Consider the following 17,853-nt stretch of genomic DNA (forward strand, 5'->3'; position numbering starts at 1 on the left):
ATGTTTTACTTCATTTGCTCGAGATTTGCACCATGAGCAGCTAGCAAAAGGGTCTTTAAAATCTGCACATAAAAACAGCGTTTTTTTTATTTACAAAAGCTCTTATAGTAAATGGATAAATTATACAGAAAAGTATAAATAATAATCGCCTAGTATAGTGAATTTATGGACAAATTTCCATGATGGATGGGTATGTATGGTTTCTATTTTTCGTTACTCTAGGTACCTTTTTTCTGACCACTAAAATTTATGATAAAATCTCGATTGGTCTTTCACAGGCGTTGGCAAATCTATATCCAGCACTTTACGCTTCCTTTTGGCTTTCTTGAATTTGTACTCCTACAACAAGAGTTCAATTGATCGGCAACGAAACTAATATCGGCATTACACTAAAATCAAGCATTACAAGTTTTTGATGACCTGTTAGCCAGAAAGTTTACACAGTGGGGTTTCATGTGCTACCTAAATGTCCCTAGTACCTATTTACATTTTCCTAGATGTTAGTCAAAACTACAGTATAATGTTGTTTTTAGTGGAAGGCGATGTCGGTGATGTGGTAGCTGATGGTAGCCTCTGAAATGAGAAAAAAATCATAAAGCATCAAGTCTACGTGAATTCTCTTAATGTCGGTACTACTAAATCTACACTCTATTGCAAAGTTAACCGAACACTTAGATTTTTTCTGAAACTATTAAAAAAAATCAATGGTAGTAATTGAAAGTTTAATAAAATTGAATATTACAAAGTGAAAATTTGAATTACAGTAAGAAAAAAATCGAAAGAAGACAAAAAAACAATATTACAAACAAAGAAGATCCACAAATCTGGTAACAAAAAAGCATTTTTTCACGTAAAAATCTTCTAAATGAAAAAACAACACGTTTAGTAACGTATATTGCTTCCGCGAGTCATAACCACAGATCCATGCGTTTGGACATGCTATGGATCAACGCGGCAAATTCTTCTTAACGAATTGGCTCCCATTCGTCAAGAAATGCTTATCAAATCATTTATGGAATGAAACCGAGCATGATTCGACGAATGCACCGACCTAGAATATTGCATACATGCTCTATTGGGTTCAAGTCTGGATTCCCCGGGGGTCACGTTGTCCTTGTACCGTATGAAGGAGCATTATCGTGCGCACAAAAAAAATTTTTACTGACAAATGCGCAAATGGTAGTTCGTGTTCTCCCAAACGTTGTTCAAAGTAACGATCAGCATTTAACTTACCACCACGAATTGTGAGAAATTCTGTATGTGCCTCTAAGGGAAGGCCCATATCATTACACCACTACCGCCAAATTAATCTGTAAGGAAAAGTGACATTCTGCAAAACATTTGCCAACTCTTCTTCAAACTTCTTTTCGCCTATTAGATGAACATCTGTTGAATTTAGATTCATTCGTGGAGAGGATTCTACCCTATTTCTCAATCTCCCCACGAAGATGTTACCCAGCAAACTGTAAACGCTTATGCCGATGATCTATAATCAATAGGGATCCGGTCGCACAGCGTCAGGAATTTACTCCCGATTCCTTTAAGACTCTACGAAGTGTTTAAAGCAAAACGGCGTTCTTCTAGACCTCATTTAATCGTTGAACAAGTACTGGAGCTGACAATGGACGGCCCCTTTACACCTGAATTTTGATAAAACGATCCTCAATTAAACTTGTGGTTCTTGATCTACCTTATCCTGGTTTTCGAAATCATTGTAATGCATGTGATACAGTACTTCGAGAAATTCCTAAGATATTTGCGATGTAACGAATGCAACGTCCACCGGTTTGCAAGGCAACAGCATGCCCTACCCTTAGAACGATCGCTGTGATGAAAGAAGGGTTTCACCATAAAGAAATTGCAAATAGGCTACAATGTTCGCAATCAATGATGTCAAGAGTGGTAAATCGCTAAGTGACTGGTAATTACTCCCGCAGGACAGGACAAGGCCTCTATGACCTTTTTTGCGGTTAAATGCGGGTCGGGAGCGGGATGCTACTGATCCTAATTTGAATTGTCTTCGACAAAACTTCAAAAAAGTTCGAGTTTCTGAGTGTACAGTACGTAGCAGGCTTAATCAGTATGGATTAACATTTCACCGCGTACCTGCTGCACCGCTGCTCCTCAGAGAGCACCGTGTTCAGAGCTTAAGATTTGCTCGAGACCATTTAAATTAGACTAACGCCGATTGGACGCAAATATTATTCTCGGATACATCCAGATTTTGCCAAAGATCTACAGATGGATGTGAAAGAGTACGGACGAGGCTTGTACCCTGTACTATTTTACGCAGAATAACTTTTGCTGGAGATTTCGTGGCGGTTTAGGGTGGCATCAACCTAAACGCCTCTACAGAGGTGGTGATAGGTCATAATTCTCTAACTGCTGCCAGGTATTTTAAAAATACCCTTGAACCTCCTGTATTGCTTTTTGCCCCATTTGCATTGTTTTTATTAATGCACGCCCCAAGTCGCTGGAGTTGTTCAAGAAAAAGAGTGTCCGCATGAAGTTGAAATTGAAACCGTGGGTTGGCCTGCAAGACGTCCAGATGTGAATCCAATGGAATATATGTATGTAGGCCGCGCTTGGAAGATAAGTCGTGAGTGCGGCAATCGCAAACACTGGAGGAATTGCGAAGTTGTTTGCTTGAAGAGTGGGAAATCATTCCTCAAGAAGAAATGATGAATTTAATTACAGGATTGTGCCGGAGAACGTGAGGTGTCAGGAAGCACTAGTTACTCATTTTTCTACGTATCATCGATTTTTGTCGCAAAAATGTGAGTTTGCATTTTTTGGTCTTAAATAAAAAAGTTGGTGTTTAATGTACACTTTCAGTTTTATCTGACAATGTCTGAATGATAATATCTTAAGTATTAATTAATAATATCTGAAAATAGAAATTGTCGGAAATATTGCAGTGATCCTTTAACTTCGTTCAGGAAGGTACAGATCAATAGAACAGTACGTATCTATGCCCTTTAGGCATTAAGCGGGTATTTCGGCAGTGCTTCAGCTTAAGTGATAAATGATAATTAAAAATATATGGAAGTGAACGATATTTACCGGTGTTACTTCAGTAGAATTCGGAAGTTCTAGCTCGGGTATGCTGCTTTTCTTCTTGGTTTTATCTGGTGAAACTGTTGCTGAAATTTCATTTAAAAAAATCATTTGTTGTTGCAAGCGGAACCAATGTCTACATCGAACTAAATTTTTGATATTCCGAGTTTAATTTCCAAATTTTCCCTGGTTCTCAAGCACCTAATGCGAATCCTCTTTGGGCATATACGCGGTGTCCGGAAAGACGATGTTATAAATTCGAGGGGTTACAGAGGGGGCTAAAGTACTGCTAGTACTTCATATAAAAAAATCCTAACGGTCTTCGTTACCAAATTATTAGTTCTTAAAGTAAGAAGTAGAAAAAATACTTTTTGCTGTAACTTTCAAGCGATTATCATGGTATCAATGAAAGTTGAGCGATTTAAATGACTCTTAGTTACACTTATTTTCTATGTGTATAACAGATGTTTCGAATGTCTGCCTCATACAGGGGAAGTCAAAAAATTTAAATAAAACTCGTTCCTTTCTCTAGTGAGTGGATGAAATCAGTAGTTTTTCATCGTTAGACTTTTTCATAATTTACCTACAAAAAAATCATGCTTTAATCGACATTTTGCTCCGGTTTTGAGGAAATCGCATTCAGTCTCGATATGTACCATACAAGCTATTAATTTTAAATGCAATAAAATAATGGTTTATTATACAGGGTGAGTCGGGAGGATCGTGCCAAACTTCAGGAGCGTATTGTACATGAAAAATAAATGTAAAAAAACTCAAATGTTTTTATCCGATTTTCGTTTGTTTACAAGTTATAGCGTAAATAAAATTAAAACATAAAATTTTAAAAAATTATAAATTTCATAAGAAATTCCATAAATTAACGTTTGGATATCATAGTAAATGTTCAAAAATATTGTCATTAACTTCTAAACATTTTCGGCTTCGTCTATGAAGAGAATTCGTTGCGCTCCTGATTGTTTCATGTCTTTCTTTAATGGCAGCTGCAGCATTTCTAATGCGTTGAATTAGTGCATCTTGAGTGTCCACTTTTACTCTGTACACTTCAATTTTAAACCAACCCCACAAACAATAGTCTAGTGGTGTGAGGTCTGGAGACCTTGGAGGCCAACTAATAGGGCCACCTCGACCAATCCAACGTCCAGGAAACGTTTCGTCTAAATGTTGCTTAACCTTTATGTTTTAGTTTTATTTACGCTATAACTTGTAAACAAACGAAAATCGGATAACAACATTTGAGTTTTTTACATTTATTTTTTATGTACAACACGCTCCTGAAGTTTGGCACGATCCTCCCGACTCACCCTGTATAAAAAAAACGGAATGTATTACAACTAAAGTTATCAAGAATGTTCAGGGTGAACACCTTGGACTTCAACACATGTCTTGAAGTTCTCTAAACATCTCCTCTACATGCGAAATAATATGTGTTGATTGTTTTTAACAGAGTCAGCAGCCGTGAAAATACGATTTAACAACTCATGTTATTTCTTGCTTTGAAAATGAGTAACTCGGTAATGAAGGTCTGTAGAATTTTTTTACATGACGTACCACTAATTTTAGCGCTCTTTGAAACATCTAGAATGTATGACATGATCTTTCTGGACACCCTGTATGTGTTAACAATAATAATCAAACGAATGTCTCTTCACTTTAATAACTAAAACAGAAATATGTACTATGTCAAAAGCTTACCTCCGGGCAAGTTTGGCAACGAAAAATCATCATTCTTCCCCTTATTGCTCAAATAATCACGCTTTCTAGTATTGGCACCTGAAGTTAAACTACTCAGCCAGGGGGGAGCATTACTGCCAATATTGGAATGGTCACCCTGTCCAAATATGTTCTCTACCACCACATTCCTCTCCATTTTCTTAAGAAAATGACTCCTAGAATTTGCAAGATGAGGCACCTGAAAAACTCATCAACTAAAAGATCTAAAGGAAAAAATGTGTGAGAATAATTACTTGAAGGTTGATTTTATAATTGTTTCCGTGTAGACCATTGGGCGACCTTTTGTGGAGCTCTTTGTTAAAACTAATATTGTTGATGGTGGGATGCAAGATGCTGTGGAAATTGGGAGATTTGCTATGATCTGCCATGCCAAAGTGGAAAGTGTGGAATATAGGGGATTCGGGCAGCAATGGAGTCGCCTGGGAATAGATACAGCAACTCATCACAATGAGACTGGTGAGACTATGGAAGTTGGTGGAAATTACCTGATCTTTGTTGTTATCAGACAAGGGCCTGTTTTCTTCATCTAACTTGTTGAATTTGACGTTATCCAAGGATTTCTCCAGGCCCTGTATTTCGTTGGAAGCAGGCAGTTTAAAAGAATTTTTAGGCTGAGCCATCTTTACGTTTTGCTTGGATAGATGCTAAAAATAATAACAAATTATAAGGTTTTTAAACGTTAAAAGAGCGCTCACTTGCTGGCTTATTCGGACATTATTACTATTATTATTACTGTTATTTAGCACACTCAGACGCTGGCTGGTTTTAGATAAAGTGATCAGGTTCTTGTCAATGGGTTGCTCCGTCATATCACTGCTTAACTTACGCTTCATGGTGGTACCTAAAATCGGAAAATTTCGGGGATCAAAATGATGATTTCCACTCCCTCACCTTCCGTCAAACTAAATCTCCATTTGGCATCATTAGACAATTTTCTAGGTTTAGTCTCATCCCTCTTATCTGTGGACATAATAACCTCAGACTTCAATTTCCTGAGCAAGGGAGCATTGAACTCTATATTTACTTTTTCTCGCAGGGCTGGAAGAAACCTAAAAAGGAAGATCTGCGACTACTGGTAAACTGCTGGTAACAATAATAGTAACCTTTGAGGGAACTTATCGTGGGTGAAATAGGTGTGCCGAAGTAGTTCATCTGCATTCAGCCTTTCTTGGGGGTCCATCTTAGTGCAGCTATTTAAAAAATCTATAGAAACTAGCGGCCATGTTTGGAACATTTTGTAGAAGCCTAAAGTTTCTTTTGATGGAGTCTTGATCATTGGGCGCAGCTGGGAGTTTTTGGTCATTAATTGTTGATGTCTAACACAAGGTTTACCTGCAGTGGCACACTTTTAGGATGATTCTATGCACGATATTAGCACAAACTAACCTAAAGCTCGTACTATTAGAAACAGCTGATCGATATCACTTTCGCCAGGAAATAGTGGATCTCCAGTGAGCATTTCTGCAAAGAGACAACCTATTGCCCATATATCTACAGGGGCTCCATATATGGGTTCTCCAACTAGCAGTTCTGGAGCTCGGTACCATCTACAGAGCATTATGATCATTATCGAATCCGGGAAATATGAGTGTCATTGCAGAGCTCACCTAGTAGCTACGTATTCTGTGCAAGGTTCCCCATTAAGACTAGCTATCCTGGCAAATCCAAAATCGCAAATTTTAACAACCCCCAACGAGGAAACTAAGACGTTTTCAGGCTTTACATCTCTGTGAATGATCTGCAAATAACTTTGGCTATATTAAGATGAAACGGGGTTCGGTAGATTTGATTCACGTGATTGCTGTGGCAATAGCTGATAGCCCTACAGACTTGATATATCCTCTCCCTAGTTCTTTCCTCTCCGAGTCCGCCAGGTATTTTCTCCAACTCGTCCAAAACTGTCCCATCCATAAACTCAAACACTATATAGAATCGCTTCCTATGCCTGAATACCTCGACCATTGTAACTAAATTTTCATGTTTCAGTCTCTAAAAAATTTTGTAGTTTTTACCTCAATTTACATAAATTTTTAGTTTTACTTTGAGCATGCGGATTTCCCTTAGGGCGAGCTTCCTTATAGTGGGATCCTCCTCTGTTTCAAGGAACTTCTTCACAGCCACAATCTGATCGGTTTCCTTGTGTCTGCATTTCATCACAAGACCATAAGATCCTTCCCCAACGACTGAAATCTGCTCGTATTTTTCCATGACGAAGTTCAGAACCTCAGACAAATGAAAACCATTTTTGATCTCTGAAATAAAGCCAGTAGGACTTTATAAAGAAATACCAGTTGAGACTATAGTATATACCATGTAAAGGGCAAAATTGCAACTTATCTGATGACATTTCCAAAAGTTTAAAACGAGCGTTTTACGACTTCACCCTTTGACCTTTAGAGGGAAGAAGGCATATCCTTGGAAAAGATCAATAGGACCATTTGAAATAAAATATCGTTTTAAATTTGCGACTGGTTGCGTGATATGGTTTAGTGTAATTTGCAAAATCAATCCGAGATGCATGTTTTGTTGAGGTTTTTCAATAATTACCAGAAAACCATCATAAATGATTATTTTACATAGCCATGGTTATTAGGCAGATAATAGTCAGATTCATTTACGGGCAGAAAGGAGTTGTCGCCTATTTACCATGCAGTAAATGCAGGTTTAGTCACGTAAGAAAATGTTTTAATGTCCACCATTTTAGCGCAATGATGTTTGGTTTCAGGCTAAAATCGACCATCTCGAATTTAAGTTGAATATTTTCAAAATGGCTGCATTTCCGGTTATGCTGGAAGTAGCTACCAACTTCATTATTTCAAGTGACTCCCCTGTTGTTTTGTCATTTTCGGATTTCTCGTCATACTTTAATGCCAGTTTATGTAAAGTGTTTCATATCTTAAATTTACAGTTTCTAAGTTATACCGGAAAAATTGAAAATTTTGACAGACACTAAGAGACGCTGACCGTATGGCGCGGAGCAATTCCTCACAGTTTTACTGTGAAAGAATATATGAATATTTTACTATTTGTGCATATTTAGAAGGATGGTTTTTGATTAACCATAACTTTCTAGAAAACCGTTCAGGAACGGTCCATACAAACGTAATTATTAGGTTCTCTTTGAACTTCAGAAAACTGATTTCAAAATTTCGATCTGTCAAAATTTTCAAATTTTGCGGTATAATTCAGAAATGGTAAATTTTAGACATAAGACGCTTTATAAATAGTGACCTTACGAGAACTCCAGAAATAACAAAAAATAGGTACTTTCATCTAAAATAACGAAGTTAGTAGCTACTTCCAATATAATCGGAAGTGCCGCCATTTTGAGAAATTGCCACCATATTGAATGAAAATATTTTATTTGGATTCAAAATGGTTGATTCTATACTGAAACTAGATTTCATCGGGCCGCGATAGTAGGGATTCATAAGTTTTTTAGTGAACGGGTTGCGTGGCTAATCCTCTTTAATTAAGTGTGTCGGTAACATCGTGGCAACTTGTCTATTGCATGATGATGGAATTTGAAAATTTAATCAAGTAAAATCTCGCACATATGTAACAGCCAGTCCAAACCTTGTTTTTTAAGTTTTTTTAGCAACGGCAAAGACTTTTAATTTGATGTGTCTCATGGACCATGTCTTCTTTAAAATTTTGAAGTTGGTACCTGCACTTCCTTCGTTACCAACAACACGACACTACCAACTACACAGTTGGTACCTCGAATTACTGAATAAAAATTTGTAGCTTAAATTTGAAGTTAAGTGCCTCTACAAACAAGAAAAATACTCGAATGTGGCAAACGGATTTCTATTTTATTGAAAACAGTAATTGAATCAGTATCTGAAGTTTCATATTTTGTTCAAGAAAATTTCTGTAAGTAATAATGAGGTATTTAATTTGGTGTAAAAAAAGAGAGGCACTGGTGCCAAGTCTACAATCAAATATTTAATCTCATGAATTTTAAGTGGTACTTAGGACTTTTGCTTTAGTACTGTGCCAGGAGAACTACCGAACAAGTTTCTCGCATGGATAATCTATTCGAGTTTTGCAACATATTTTTTCTACGACCACTAAATAACCTTGCGCTACCCTGTCTAATCTCGCACATCATCTGCATCTTCACTACGTCATTTTTATATCATCACATGTTCTCTCTTTCCTTTTTCCTCAGTTCTCTTTCTATACGCGCGTTTCATCCCCGTTTTTCTTAACTTCATTAACCCTTGCAAGCCCAACTATGGCCAAATTAGTGTGTTGTGTACCTTATCATTAAGCGAGTCTTCAAAATAGCAAAATATCTTATTAATATTAAGGCTCTATTTTATTGGGTGGAATAGAGTGTCAATTTTAATGTAAATTCATTTTAATGGAAATTAGCTTACACTTAAAGTTAGCAGCACATTCATAATCGCGCCCTTAAATCAATACCCCTGCTTTAACACTATAGAGCGTGGACTAAAATAGGAAAAACCATTCACCCTTTTGTGACACTTAGAAATGCTAATTATACTTTACATTCAGGTCAACAACCCCTGAAACTTTCGATTCAATACACACACAACCAACTACGAGCAGAGGACCCATAAAGCGAATACCGTCCAATAAGGGTCCGTTTAAACTGCCCAGTGGCTAGTTTATGATTTCGTCAGAGATCACGCGATGTTGAAGCATTTTGAATTATGGAAAATTGTATAAGTTTGAGGGTTTGAGAGTGCAAGGAACTCTGACATTGACTAACGATGAGGTCGCCTTCCAGATCTAGAGAAGTTCGTTATGGTTTCCGATTTTTTTATTTATTATTTTTCAATAATTGTTAACTTGCTTATTGAACAGTCAACAGAATTTTCTGTTTTTGTTTCAATTGCTTCTCGCCTGCATAGACTAAATAGAAAACTTAAAAAACAGATGTTAATGATAACACTGTGTAAGAATTAGAGGCTCTTCTTTTCGTCAATCCGGGGTGAAAACCTCATTCGAGCACGCTGAATTCAATGGTACTAACCATTTTTCTCAATTAGCTCTTGATTTCGAGATATTTGCATTTCAAATTTTTGGTTCCAAGGATCCAAGAAACGTCATTTTTATCGTTCTTTGATCATTTAGTAAATTTCAATCCGTAAAATCGAGTCAAATTCAATTCGAAAATTTTTTATGAAAAGTTTGCTTTGGTAAATGGTTCAGTGCGCGCATTTTAATCAGCTTATGAAAGCCAAAAATTACCAAATAATTGTCAAAAAATGTCTAAATGTTCTAAATACACTAAATTTTGTTGTGTGGAAAATATACTTACAGTCACTCAAAAAAGTATTCGTACAGCCGAAAAAAAATTCTGTAAACCGTAACTTTTGACTGATTTTGTTCAAATTTTGTATAATGAAAATTCAAACCGAAACTCAATTTGCGTAATTGAGCAACTTTTGAAAATTTAACTTTTATAGTGCTTTCCAGCGTTTAAAAAAAACTCTGTTTTGAAAACTTCTTGTGCGGTGGAAATTTTTCAATGTGGTTTTAACATTCTTGTATAGGGGATTTTTCTTCATATATTCTGAAAATTTGATCAACATCGAACAACAAATAAGGGAGTTGCAGTCTTTCAAAAACGCCAAAAAGTGACGATTTCCGCGCAAAATGACGAAACTTTGACATTTTTGACGACTTTAAAAAGCTGCAACTCCCTTATTTGTTGTTCGATTTTGATCAAATTTTCAGGATATATGAAGAAAAATCCCCTCTACTAGAATGTTAAAACCACATTGAAAAATTTCCACCGCACAAGAAGTTTTCAAAACGGAGTTTTTTTTAAACGCTGGAAAGCACTCTAAAAGTTACTCAATTACGCAAATTGAGTTTCGGTTTGAATTTTCATTATACAAAATTTGAACAAAATCAGTCAAAAGTTACGGTTTACAGAATTTTTTTTCGGCTGTACGGATACTTTTTTGAGTGACTGTATATGTGGGGTAATTATGCCTGGTCGTCCCGGGAGTACTGTTGGAAGAACTGATTTGTATTTAAAATAGTTTTTGCAGGACGTTATTATGGATGTGAGTTGGATATCGTCTATATTTATAGGACGTTTATTTCTAACCTTAATAAATGAAAAAAAACGACGTTTATTCGATGGATTTTCATCGATTCAAATTCAATAAAAAATTCAAAAATGAGAAAAATAACGTTTTTTAGGTCTTTGAATTCAAAATTTGAAGTTTAAGATGTTTCAAAAATAAGAGTTAACCTAGAAAAATAGTTGGCACCATTGGATTTAGCGTCCTCGATTTGGATTTTTTCCCGGGCTGCCTTGTTTAACGAATTTTGCAACTAGCACAGAGTAACCATTGTCTTCTGCAATAGCATGTCATCCAGCCCTTTATTTCAGCAATTTCACGAATGAAATGCCAAAATCAATAAACTCTCTATCTTCTTAGCTATGTCTATGGAGACATTGTTATAGGCTGTGACATAGATAAACGTGTTTGTAATAAAGAATGTAGGTAAATACCCTATGTAATAGTAATTACTATAGTAGAGCGTTGGCATGAAACTGTCCGTTCATTTTGAGAAGTTGCCAAACACATAGAAAATTCAGTAGGTACACAAACCTTATACTATCCTGAATTATTGTTGACTAACTTTCTTTGTTACTCACATTATATTTTCATTTCCTAAATGGTTTGCGTGTCGCATTTGGCGCGGGGTGAAGGTTTTGGAAGTGCAATTAACACAATACGTGTTTGTGTTAAGTGTTCCTGGCTATAGTTTCTGGGTTTTAATTTCCAAATACAGGGGCAGTAAAGTGGATTACACATTCCAAATTTACATTGCATGGCCATTAAGTAACTGAACATACAAAAAGCGTCGATGGAGCCGTTCCCCTCTACGCGTAAGACGACAACGCTAAATTCATAGTTTTAGGAAACAAATTCGCTGCTGAAGAATTCCTGAAATTTCTTAGGCGTCACCAGCCGCCCTTTTCGAGAAAATCTCCTTTAGAAATTGAAAATTTGCTCTCAGCTCGAGGAATGGAAATCCAAGACCCAGGACGATTTTTTTAATTTCGCAACTCCTAAATCCCCATTCCGGATAGAGATCCGAATTACGTTCTCTCAGCCTTTTTTTTGTGTGAAATAGCATGGCAGAAGATTGGTCGGGGCTCCAAATTACTCGGAAAGCCGTTTTCCTCCGTTCACACGAAAAATAGAAAATTACGCGAAATTAAATGGTCTAAATATTGTGGGAAAATTTCCGATATTGTGAGAAAGAAAGTTCTCTTCACTCTACTAATCATAAGAAACTACAACCAATTTCTTTACATATTATGAGCGGTACTGGAGCTGGCATTGAGTAAATATTGAGGTACACAAAAACCACCAAAAAGAAGTTCCAGAAGCAGGTTTATTTTTCTTTCAAGTTGTGAGGACGAATGTTTGTTTTGAGCACCAAATTACATGGACAATGCGACAACAACTCTCCTTCCAGCTTCCCTCCAAATTACGATAGCGAATTTTCTACGTTCTTTGGGCCCCGAATTAGAAAAAAAAACGTCTTTTTTTGCTCTTCAAATAATACGAAAAACAATTTTTATTTTTATTCTAAAATTATATTGCATACGTAATACTTTTAAATTATAATAGTTCCGGGGTATCGCTAATTCTACCCTCTATTGTCGAACTAAAACTGATTCTTTTCATCGGAGTTCCTAGCGGCTAAAAATACCTTCCTTCCTAGGAAATCCCAAATAAAATTTTGCGTGTCTGTTTCAGCCCCTTGCACGCACCCCTCTAATTATCCATCCACTATTATAGATAGACGTTCTGAACAAAACCATTGATTTCATAAGGTTTTCTTCAACTTCGACGATACGCATTTGAATTAAACCGAACAATAGTGTTATTTCAAGCCAATCCTTACCTTTGCCTCATGAAGAAGTTCGCAAACTTGCAGTAAAAAAGAACATCACGCAATTGAAACTTTGGTTCAGGCTCATTATAATGCATCGCGTTTTTTGTTTGTTTAACGATTTAAGTAAATTTTCTTTAATTGAATAAATAACATCGTCTGTTAATGAATAAATAAGCTTTACACACGGTTCTAGCGCAGTTGTGGTTGATATAAAGACACGAAAGCTCCCTTGCCGAGGCGTACTGACAACTGGGAGTTGCGACTGTTGCGAGGAAAACTTTTAACCTAATGGGGGCCCGAACGTCGTATAAGTCACAGATTTCCACAGGTGAATTGGAGCTTTCCTTTACGAGGGAAAATTCGAAAGAAAATGCATTCCTGGCCGAGAAATGAATCAGAACTTGGGTTTTAACATGGTCGCGCCATTATTATTAAAGGCATAAAGAGCGTAATACATAAACTATGAGTTCGTGATACTGACTATAATTGAATAAAACATGAAAGTGAAATTCGTATTGTCTTAACATGAAAAGATTGACCTGAATCGCTATCTAAACAAACTTCAGGCACAGTTATTTCGTTATCAGCTTCTTTTTTTTTGTAATTAAAAACCTTTAATTACCCGCATTTAAATGCAACAAAACCTCATTGAATACCTACATCAAAATGCTTCTGCTTGATAAATTATTATTTTAAAGCTTTGTCGTTTCAACATCATAATTTCTTTATTTCCTCTTAGTAATTTGTTAGTTCGCCTTCGTTCTAGGGTAATAAGAGGCGTCCGCTGCCAGTAAATTTCTAAATCTAAGAACACAGTTGAATACCGTTAGGAGATTCAGTAAAAAAACTGAAGAGTTTCCAAAATAATCAACCAATTAAGGGTGGGTAAAAGTTAATTTCCTACAAATGCATTGACTAACCTTAGTGGTATGTGGACTGTAGACCAATGACCTGGCCCGCTCAGCTGGACTCTGTGTGCAATTTTTGGAAATAGGAGTAAATTTTGAAAAGTATATACGCTAATTGGTAAACAAATTTATAACAGAACTAGTAGGAAAACTAAAAGATTTTGATGTGGGAATTTCGAATTTTTTTTATTCGTAAAAATTCGAAGAAGTTTTCTTCTGCATAACGTGTAAACCAAAACAGCTTAAAAGACGTAACACTGGGAGAGTGAAGCTTCCTTAAAGTGGCTTAAATTCGTCAACGACCAATGCTTTTTAGGATATTTCGTCCAAGAATTTAGAATCAAATTGTTAAATCGTATAATCGCTCCTGCAAACTAATTCATTGCCATGGGAGTGAAAAAAAGTTCACGATCGGTTTCCGGTTGCCAATTTACGTACTTTTGCTTCAACAGAATTTTGACTAAATATTTATGCAAATTACTCTAAGGGTCATCACTTGATGATTTTCCTCTCTTACTTCAAATATATCTTGCAGTTTTCAGAATATCTCAGATCGTTAAAATTGCTTCATGTAGTCAGAATTAGTAAAATGTCAGAAATTAGTTGCTTTCCCTTTGTCGTTAGTTCATAGATCGGATGAATCATGTAATTAACCATTGAAAATTAACCGAACATTTAAATTTTTATATATTTTTGCAATAAAAGAAATTTTGGAAATTTTTCTGAAATTATGTTTTATCTTTTATTAGCTACAGCGTTTTTTTCTTGTTTGAACTTGTTCATATTACTTCTCTTGTATAGCCTAGAAAAGCTTAGGATATTCCTGTTTTTTGAGTAACAAGACGAAATAAACGTTTTAAATTAAGCAGCATTATATCTCGCTTCACGCATGTTTGATTGAACAGGTTGACAGAGATCAAAGCTTATAACGCGCTGCTCCATGCTTACTACCTGGAGCTTTCAATGATCAAGAATCAAAACCTCTTCGCAAGAAATCGGTCTTCATGTATAAAGATTGTGCAATTTAATGTTAAAATATGCCTTGTCAAGTCCATCGTTAAAGCAATTAGTATTGACTATTCTCCACTGCAATAATTAAGTTCTCATATCTGATACTCCATTACATGACTAAAAATAGACTTTTATTAGCAAATAATTCAGTTCTCGAGGGTTGATTGACGTCACAGAAAACAGAACCCTGGGGCTTCATAACTTTAATGCTAAAATATCAAAGACTATATGTTGGATAAAATAGTCCACACGGGACAATCGATGACACGCCTTTGGGGTATTTTGGAAATATCAAAAGCTGAGCGCTGGCCTTTGTCATTGTGCCCAACAAAACTGTGAATACAAGAGTTAATTGATTGTATTGTCTTCTTTAGGTTTTTTTGCAGTTTTGTGTAAATAGGTAGCTTCCTGTAAAATCGGGACAACGGGGCATAATTTTAAGATTATTGGAATCCGAAAATAGACTCCGGGGTATAATGGTATAGTTGCGAGTGAGCTTCCGGAAATCTATATTTGGAAATCTTAAAGGGAAATGATTTGGTGATTTATTTATGCCCGGATATATGACAAAATCTTAATGGGAAATCTCGTGTACATACTTGATGAATAGGAGTGAATAAAGTGGGCTTTATTTATGAAGCTCAAACTAAAGCTATTGAAAAAAAGCATAAATAGGCAGTTGTTACAACTAGTCGCGATGCTAATCAAAGAGTAATCCATTCCTTCTATTGCCTATCACCACGGGTGATAAATTTTTACTGCAGGCATAGGCATAGAATTTCAAACGTCAGGACTCGCATTTCCATTAAGAAATGCCTATCCATCTCCACACTCTTAATATTGTATCAGATTCTTAATGTTAAAATTTTAAATATCAAAATGAGATATTCATAGTGCCGAGTTTACTTATGGAAGGTGAGACACTCTGTATATGGAAAATTTCATGTTTATTGTACTTTTGAAGTTTGTATAATTGTTTTCCGGAAAAAATACAAAATTAGAAAAATATTTTCAACCCGATGTAACTTCCGGTTATACCGGAAACTGGCCCTTGCTTGATTTTTTAAAATGAAACATGGCGCTTTTTTAAATCAAAATTGTTTTTTGTCAAAAATAAACATAATTTTGATAATAGTTGCAACTATTTTTGACGTCCTTTGACTTTTACGACTTTTTCAACACTCGTGCAGCTTTGCTAACACTCAATTATTTATAAAACTATTTGACATAAATTGAAATTAATTTCAAATTATTGGAAATTTTACGAATTTTTATGAATAATTCGAGAATGAAGAAAAATATTTGAAAAAGTTTTTAAAAAATTAATACAAATTTGGAACTTTTAAATTCGGAAAATGCATTATGTACTTTTCAAAAATATTTTGAAAAATTTGTCCCAATTCTTTAATTATATATATAAAAATTGGTTCACTTTCCAGCAATTAAAAGTGCATTTCATCAATTTAAGTCAAATGCTTTTGCAGATTAATGAGGCTTAATAAAGTGCCAAAAAAGGAGTAAAAATCAAAAACAGTTGAGAATCGGTACTACGTTATATTATGAAACTTATGTACATAGATTTTTGATTAAAAAAAACTGCCATTTCGCATTTAAAAAAGTGAAATAGAAGTCAGTTTCCGGTTAATCCGGAAGTAGCATCAAGTTGAAAATCATTTTACCACATCAGGTTTTTCCCAAAAAACAAAAATACATTAAATTTGTAATTTTCCAAATAGAGATTGTGTCAGCTCCCAAAGGCAAACCCTGTAGCAGAATGGGCCCTTACGGTACGCAAAACATCAATTTAAAATATAAGCAACACAAATGAACATTTCAAGCAGGAATTTCTTAAAATCCCTTTTGACGACAAAAATTGCTACACATGTGTGGCAAATGTTAACCTGTATTTACGTTTCGTAGCTTATGGCTTCATTAGGGCCAAATTACTAATGTGCTCTTAAATTTAGCATCAAGCAATTTTCCGTAAAATCCCAGAATTTCACCAATATCCAATGTGTATTTCAGTGTTTGCACGTATAGACGTAGTAAAGTTTTGCCGGGAATATGGTAAACACCCAGTAAAACATTCCAAATGACTAATGCAGTGGCAGATTCGATTGCAAGATTATTTCCATGGAGGTTTGGAAATAGAGCCTAGGTATTGGTCAGATTCTTGGTTGTTATAAAAATTAGCCTGAAGTTAAAGTTGACAGAGCATTGATAATTTGGTCCTTATAGCTGCAATTATGATTTACGACATCCACACCCATTCGATTCAGTGGAAGTCTTTCTTTATGTTCGATTCATTTAAGGCACTTTGAGTTATATCTAAATCTCGTGGTGAAGTTTCAATTCCTTATTGATTTTCCTCGTCATATATCCTGTATGCATTTGCTGTAAACCAGAGTGTAGCTAGATCAGGTGGGAAAAGAACCGAACTGATTTTGGATATGTAAATATATTAAATAAATATTTTATATAATATATAATATACTTATACAGTGTATCTACTAATTGATGGCATTAATTTGAAGGGATAATTCCTTGTCATATTTAATGAAAGAAAGTCCTGATAAACGTATATCCTTTCTTGCTTCGTTTTCATGATACAGGGTGTCAAAGTTTTATTTATTTTTTTGGTTTTTCATAAATATTGTCAGACGTAAAGGCAATATCTCAATGAAATTTAATATTCGGTGGTTTTCTGAGACGAGAAATTCAAATATGGTATCGGTTTTAAGGTAATATGTAGGGGGCTATTATTACACGTTTCTCAATAAATTAATATTTTGATGAAATGATATGCAAAGAAATTTTTAATCGTCGACATGTTGAAAACGGTTGTTCTCAGAGTTTTCGACCAAGTATACCTTTTTTGTTTCGACTTGCTAAAGGAATAAGAAGTAATCCATTAGAAATCAACATACAGGGCCTTCAAAACGTTAAGGCAAATTTAGCACAAGAACATTACTGCAGGTGGCGCCACCATTGCGGTAAAACCGATATAAAATTTGAATTTTCTCGTCTCGGAAAACCCCTGAATACTGAATTTCATCGAGATTTTGTCCTTACATCCGAAAATATTTATGAAAAACTTAAAAAAATATACTTTGACACCCTGTATCACGAAAACAAAGCAAGAGAGGACATGCGTTTATTAGGACTTTTTTTCATAAAAACACGACAAGAAATCACCACTTGAAATTAAAACCATCATTTAGTA

The 17,853-nt window shown here is 35.4% G+C and overlaps 1 protein-coding gene across 1 annotated transcript; it reads right to left on the reverse strand.

The window, feature by feature from the left end:
• Positions 1–80: 80 nt before the first annotated feature.
• LOC136347352 (cyclin-dependent kinase-like 2) lies at positions 81–13,116 on the reverse strand. Its single transcript, XM_066297260.1, has 13 exons — positions 12,721–13,116; positions 6,850–7,061; positions 6,604–6,798; positions 6,417–6,547; positions 6,196–6,356; positions 5,913–6,141; positions 5,701–5,858; positions 5,505–5,650; positions 5,295–5,453; positions 5,043–5,228; positions 4,771–4,987; positions 3,064–3,143; positions 81–573 (listed from the first exon to the last, which is right to left on the reverse strand). The coding sequence occupies exons 2-13, from the start codon at positions 7,015–7,017 to the stop codon at positions 511–513; spliced, it is 1,893 nt and encodes a 630-aa protein (XP_066153357.1). The 5' UTR covers positions 7,018–7,061; positions 12,721–13,116; the 3' UTR covers positions 81–510.
• Positions 13,117–17,853: the final 4,737 nt, after the last annotated feature.

Source organism: Euwallacea fornicatus, chromosome 28 (genome assembly GCF_040115645.1).
Source record: "Euwallacea fornicatus isolate EFF26 chromosome 28, ASM4011564v1, whole genome shotgun sequence".
In the NCBI taxonomy this organism is placed as follows: Eukaryota; Metazoa; Arthropoda; class Insecta; order Coleoptera; family Curculionidae; genus Euwallacea; species Euwallacea fornicatus.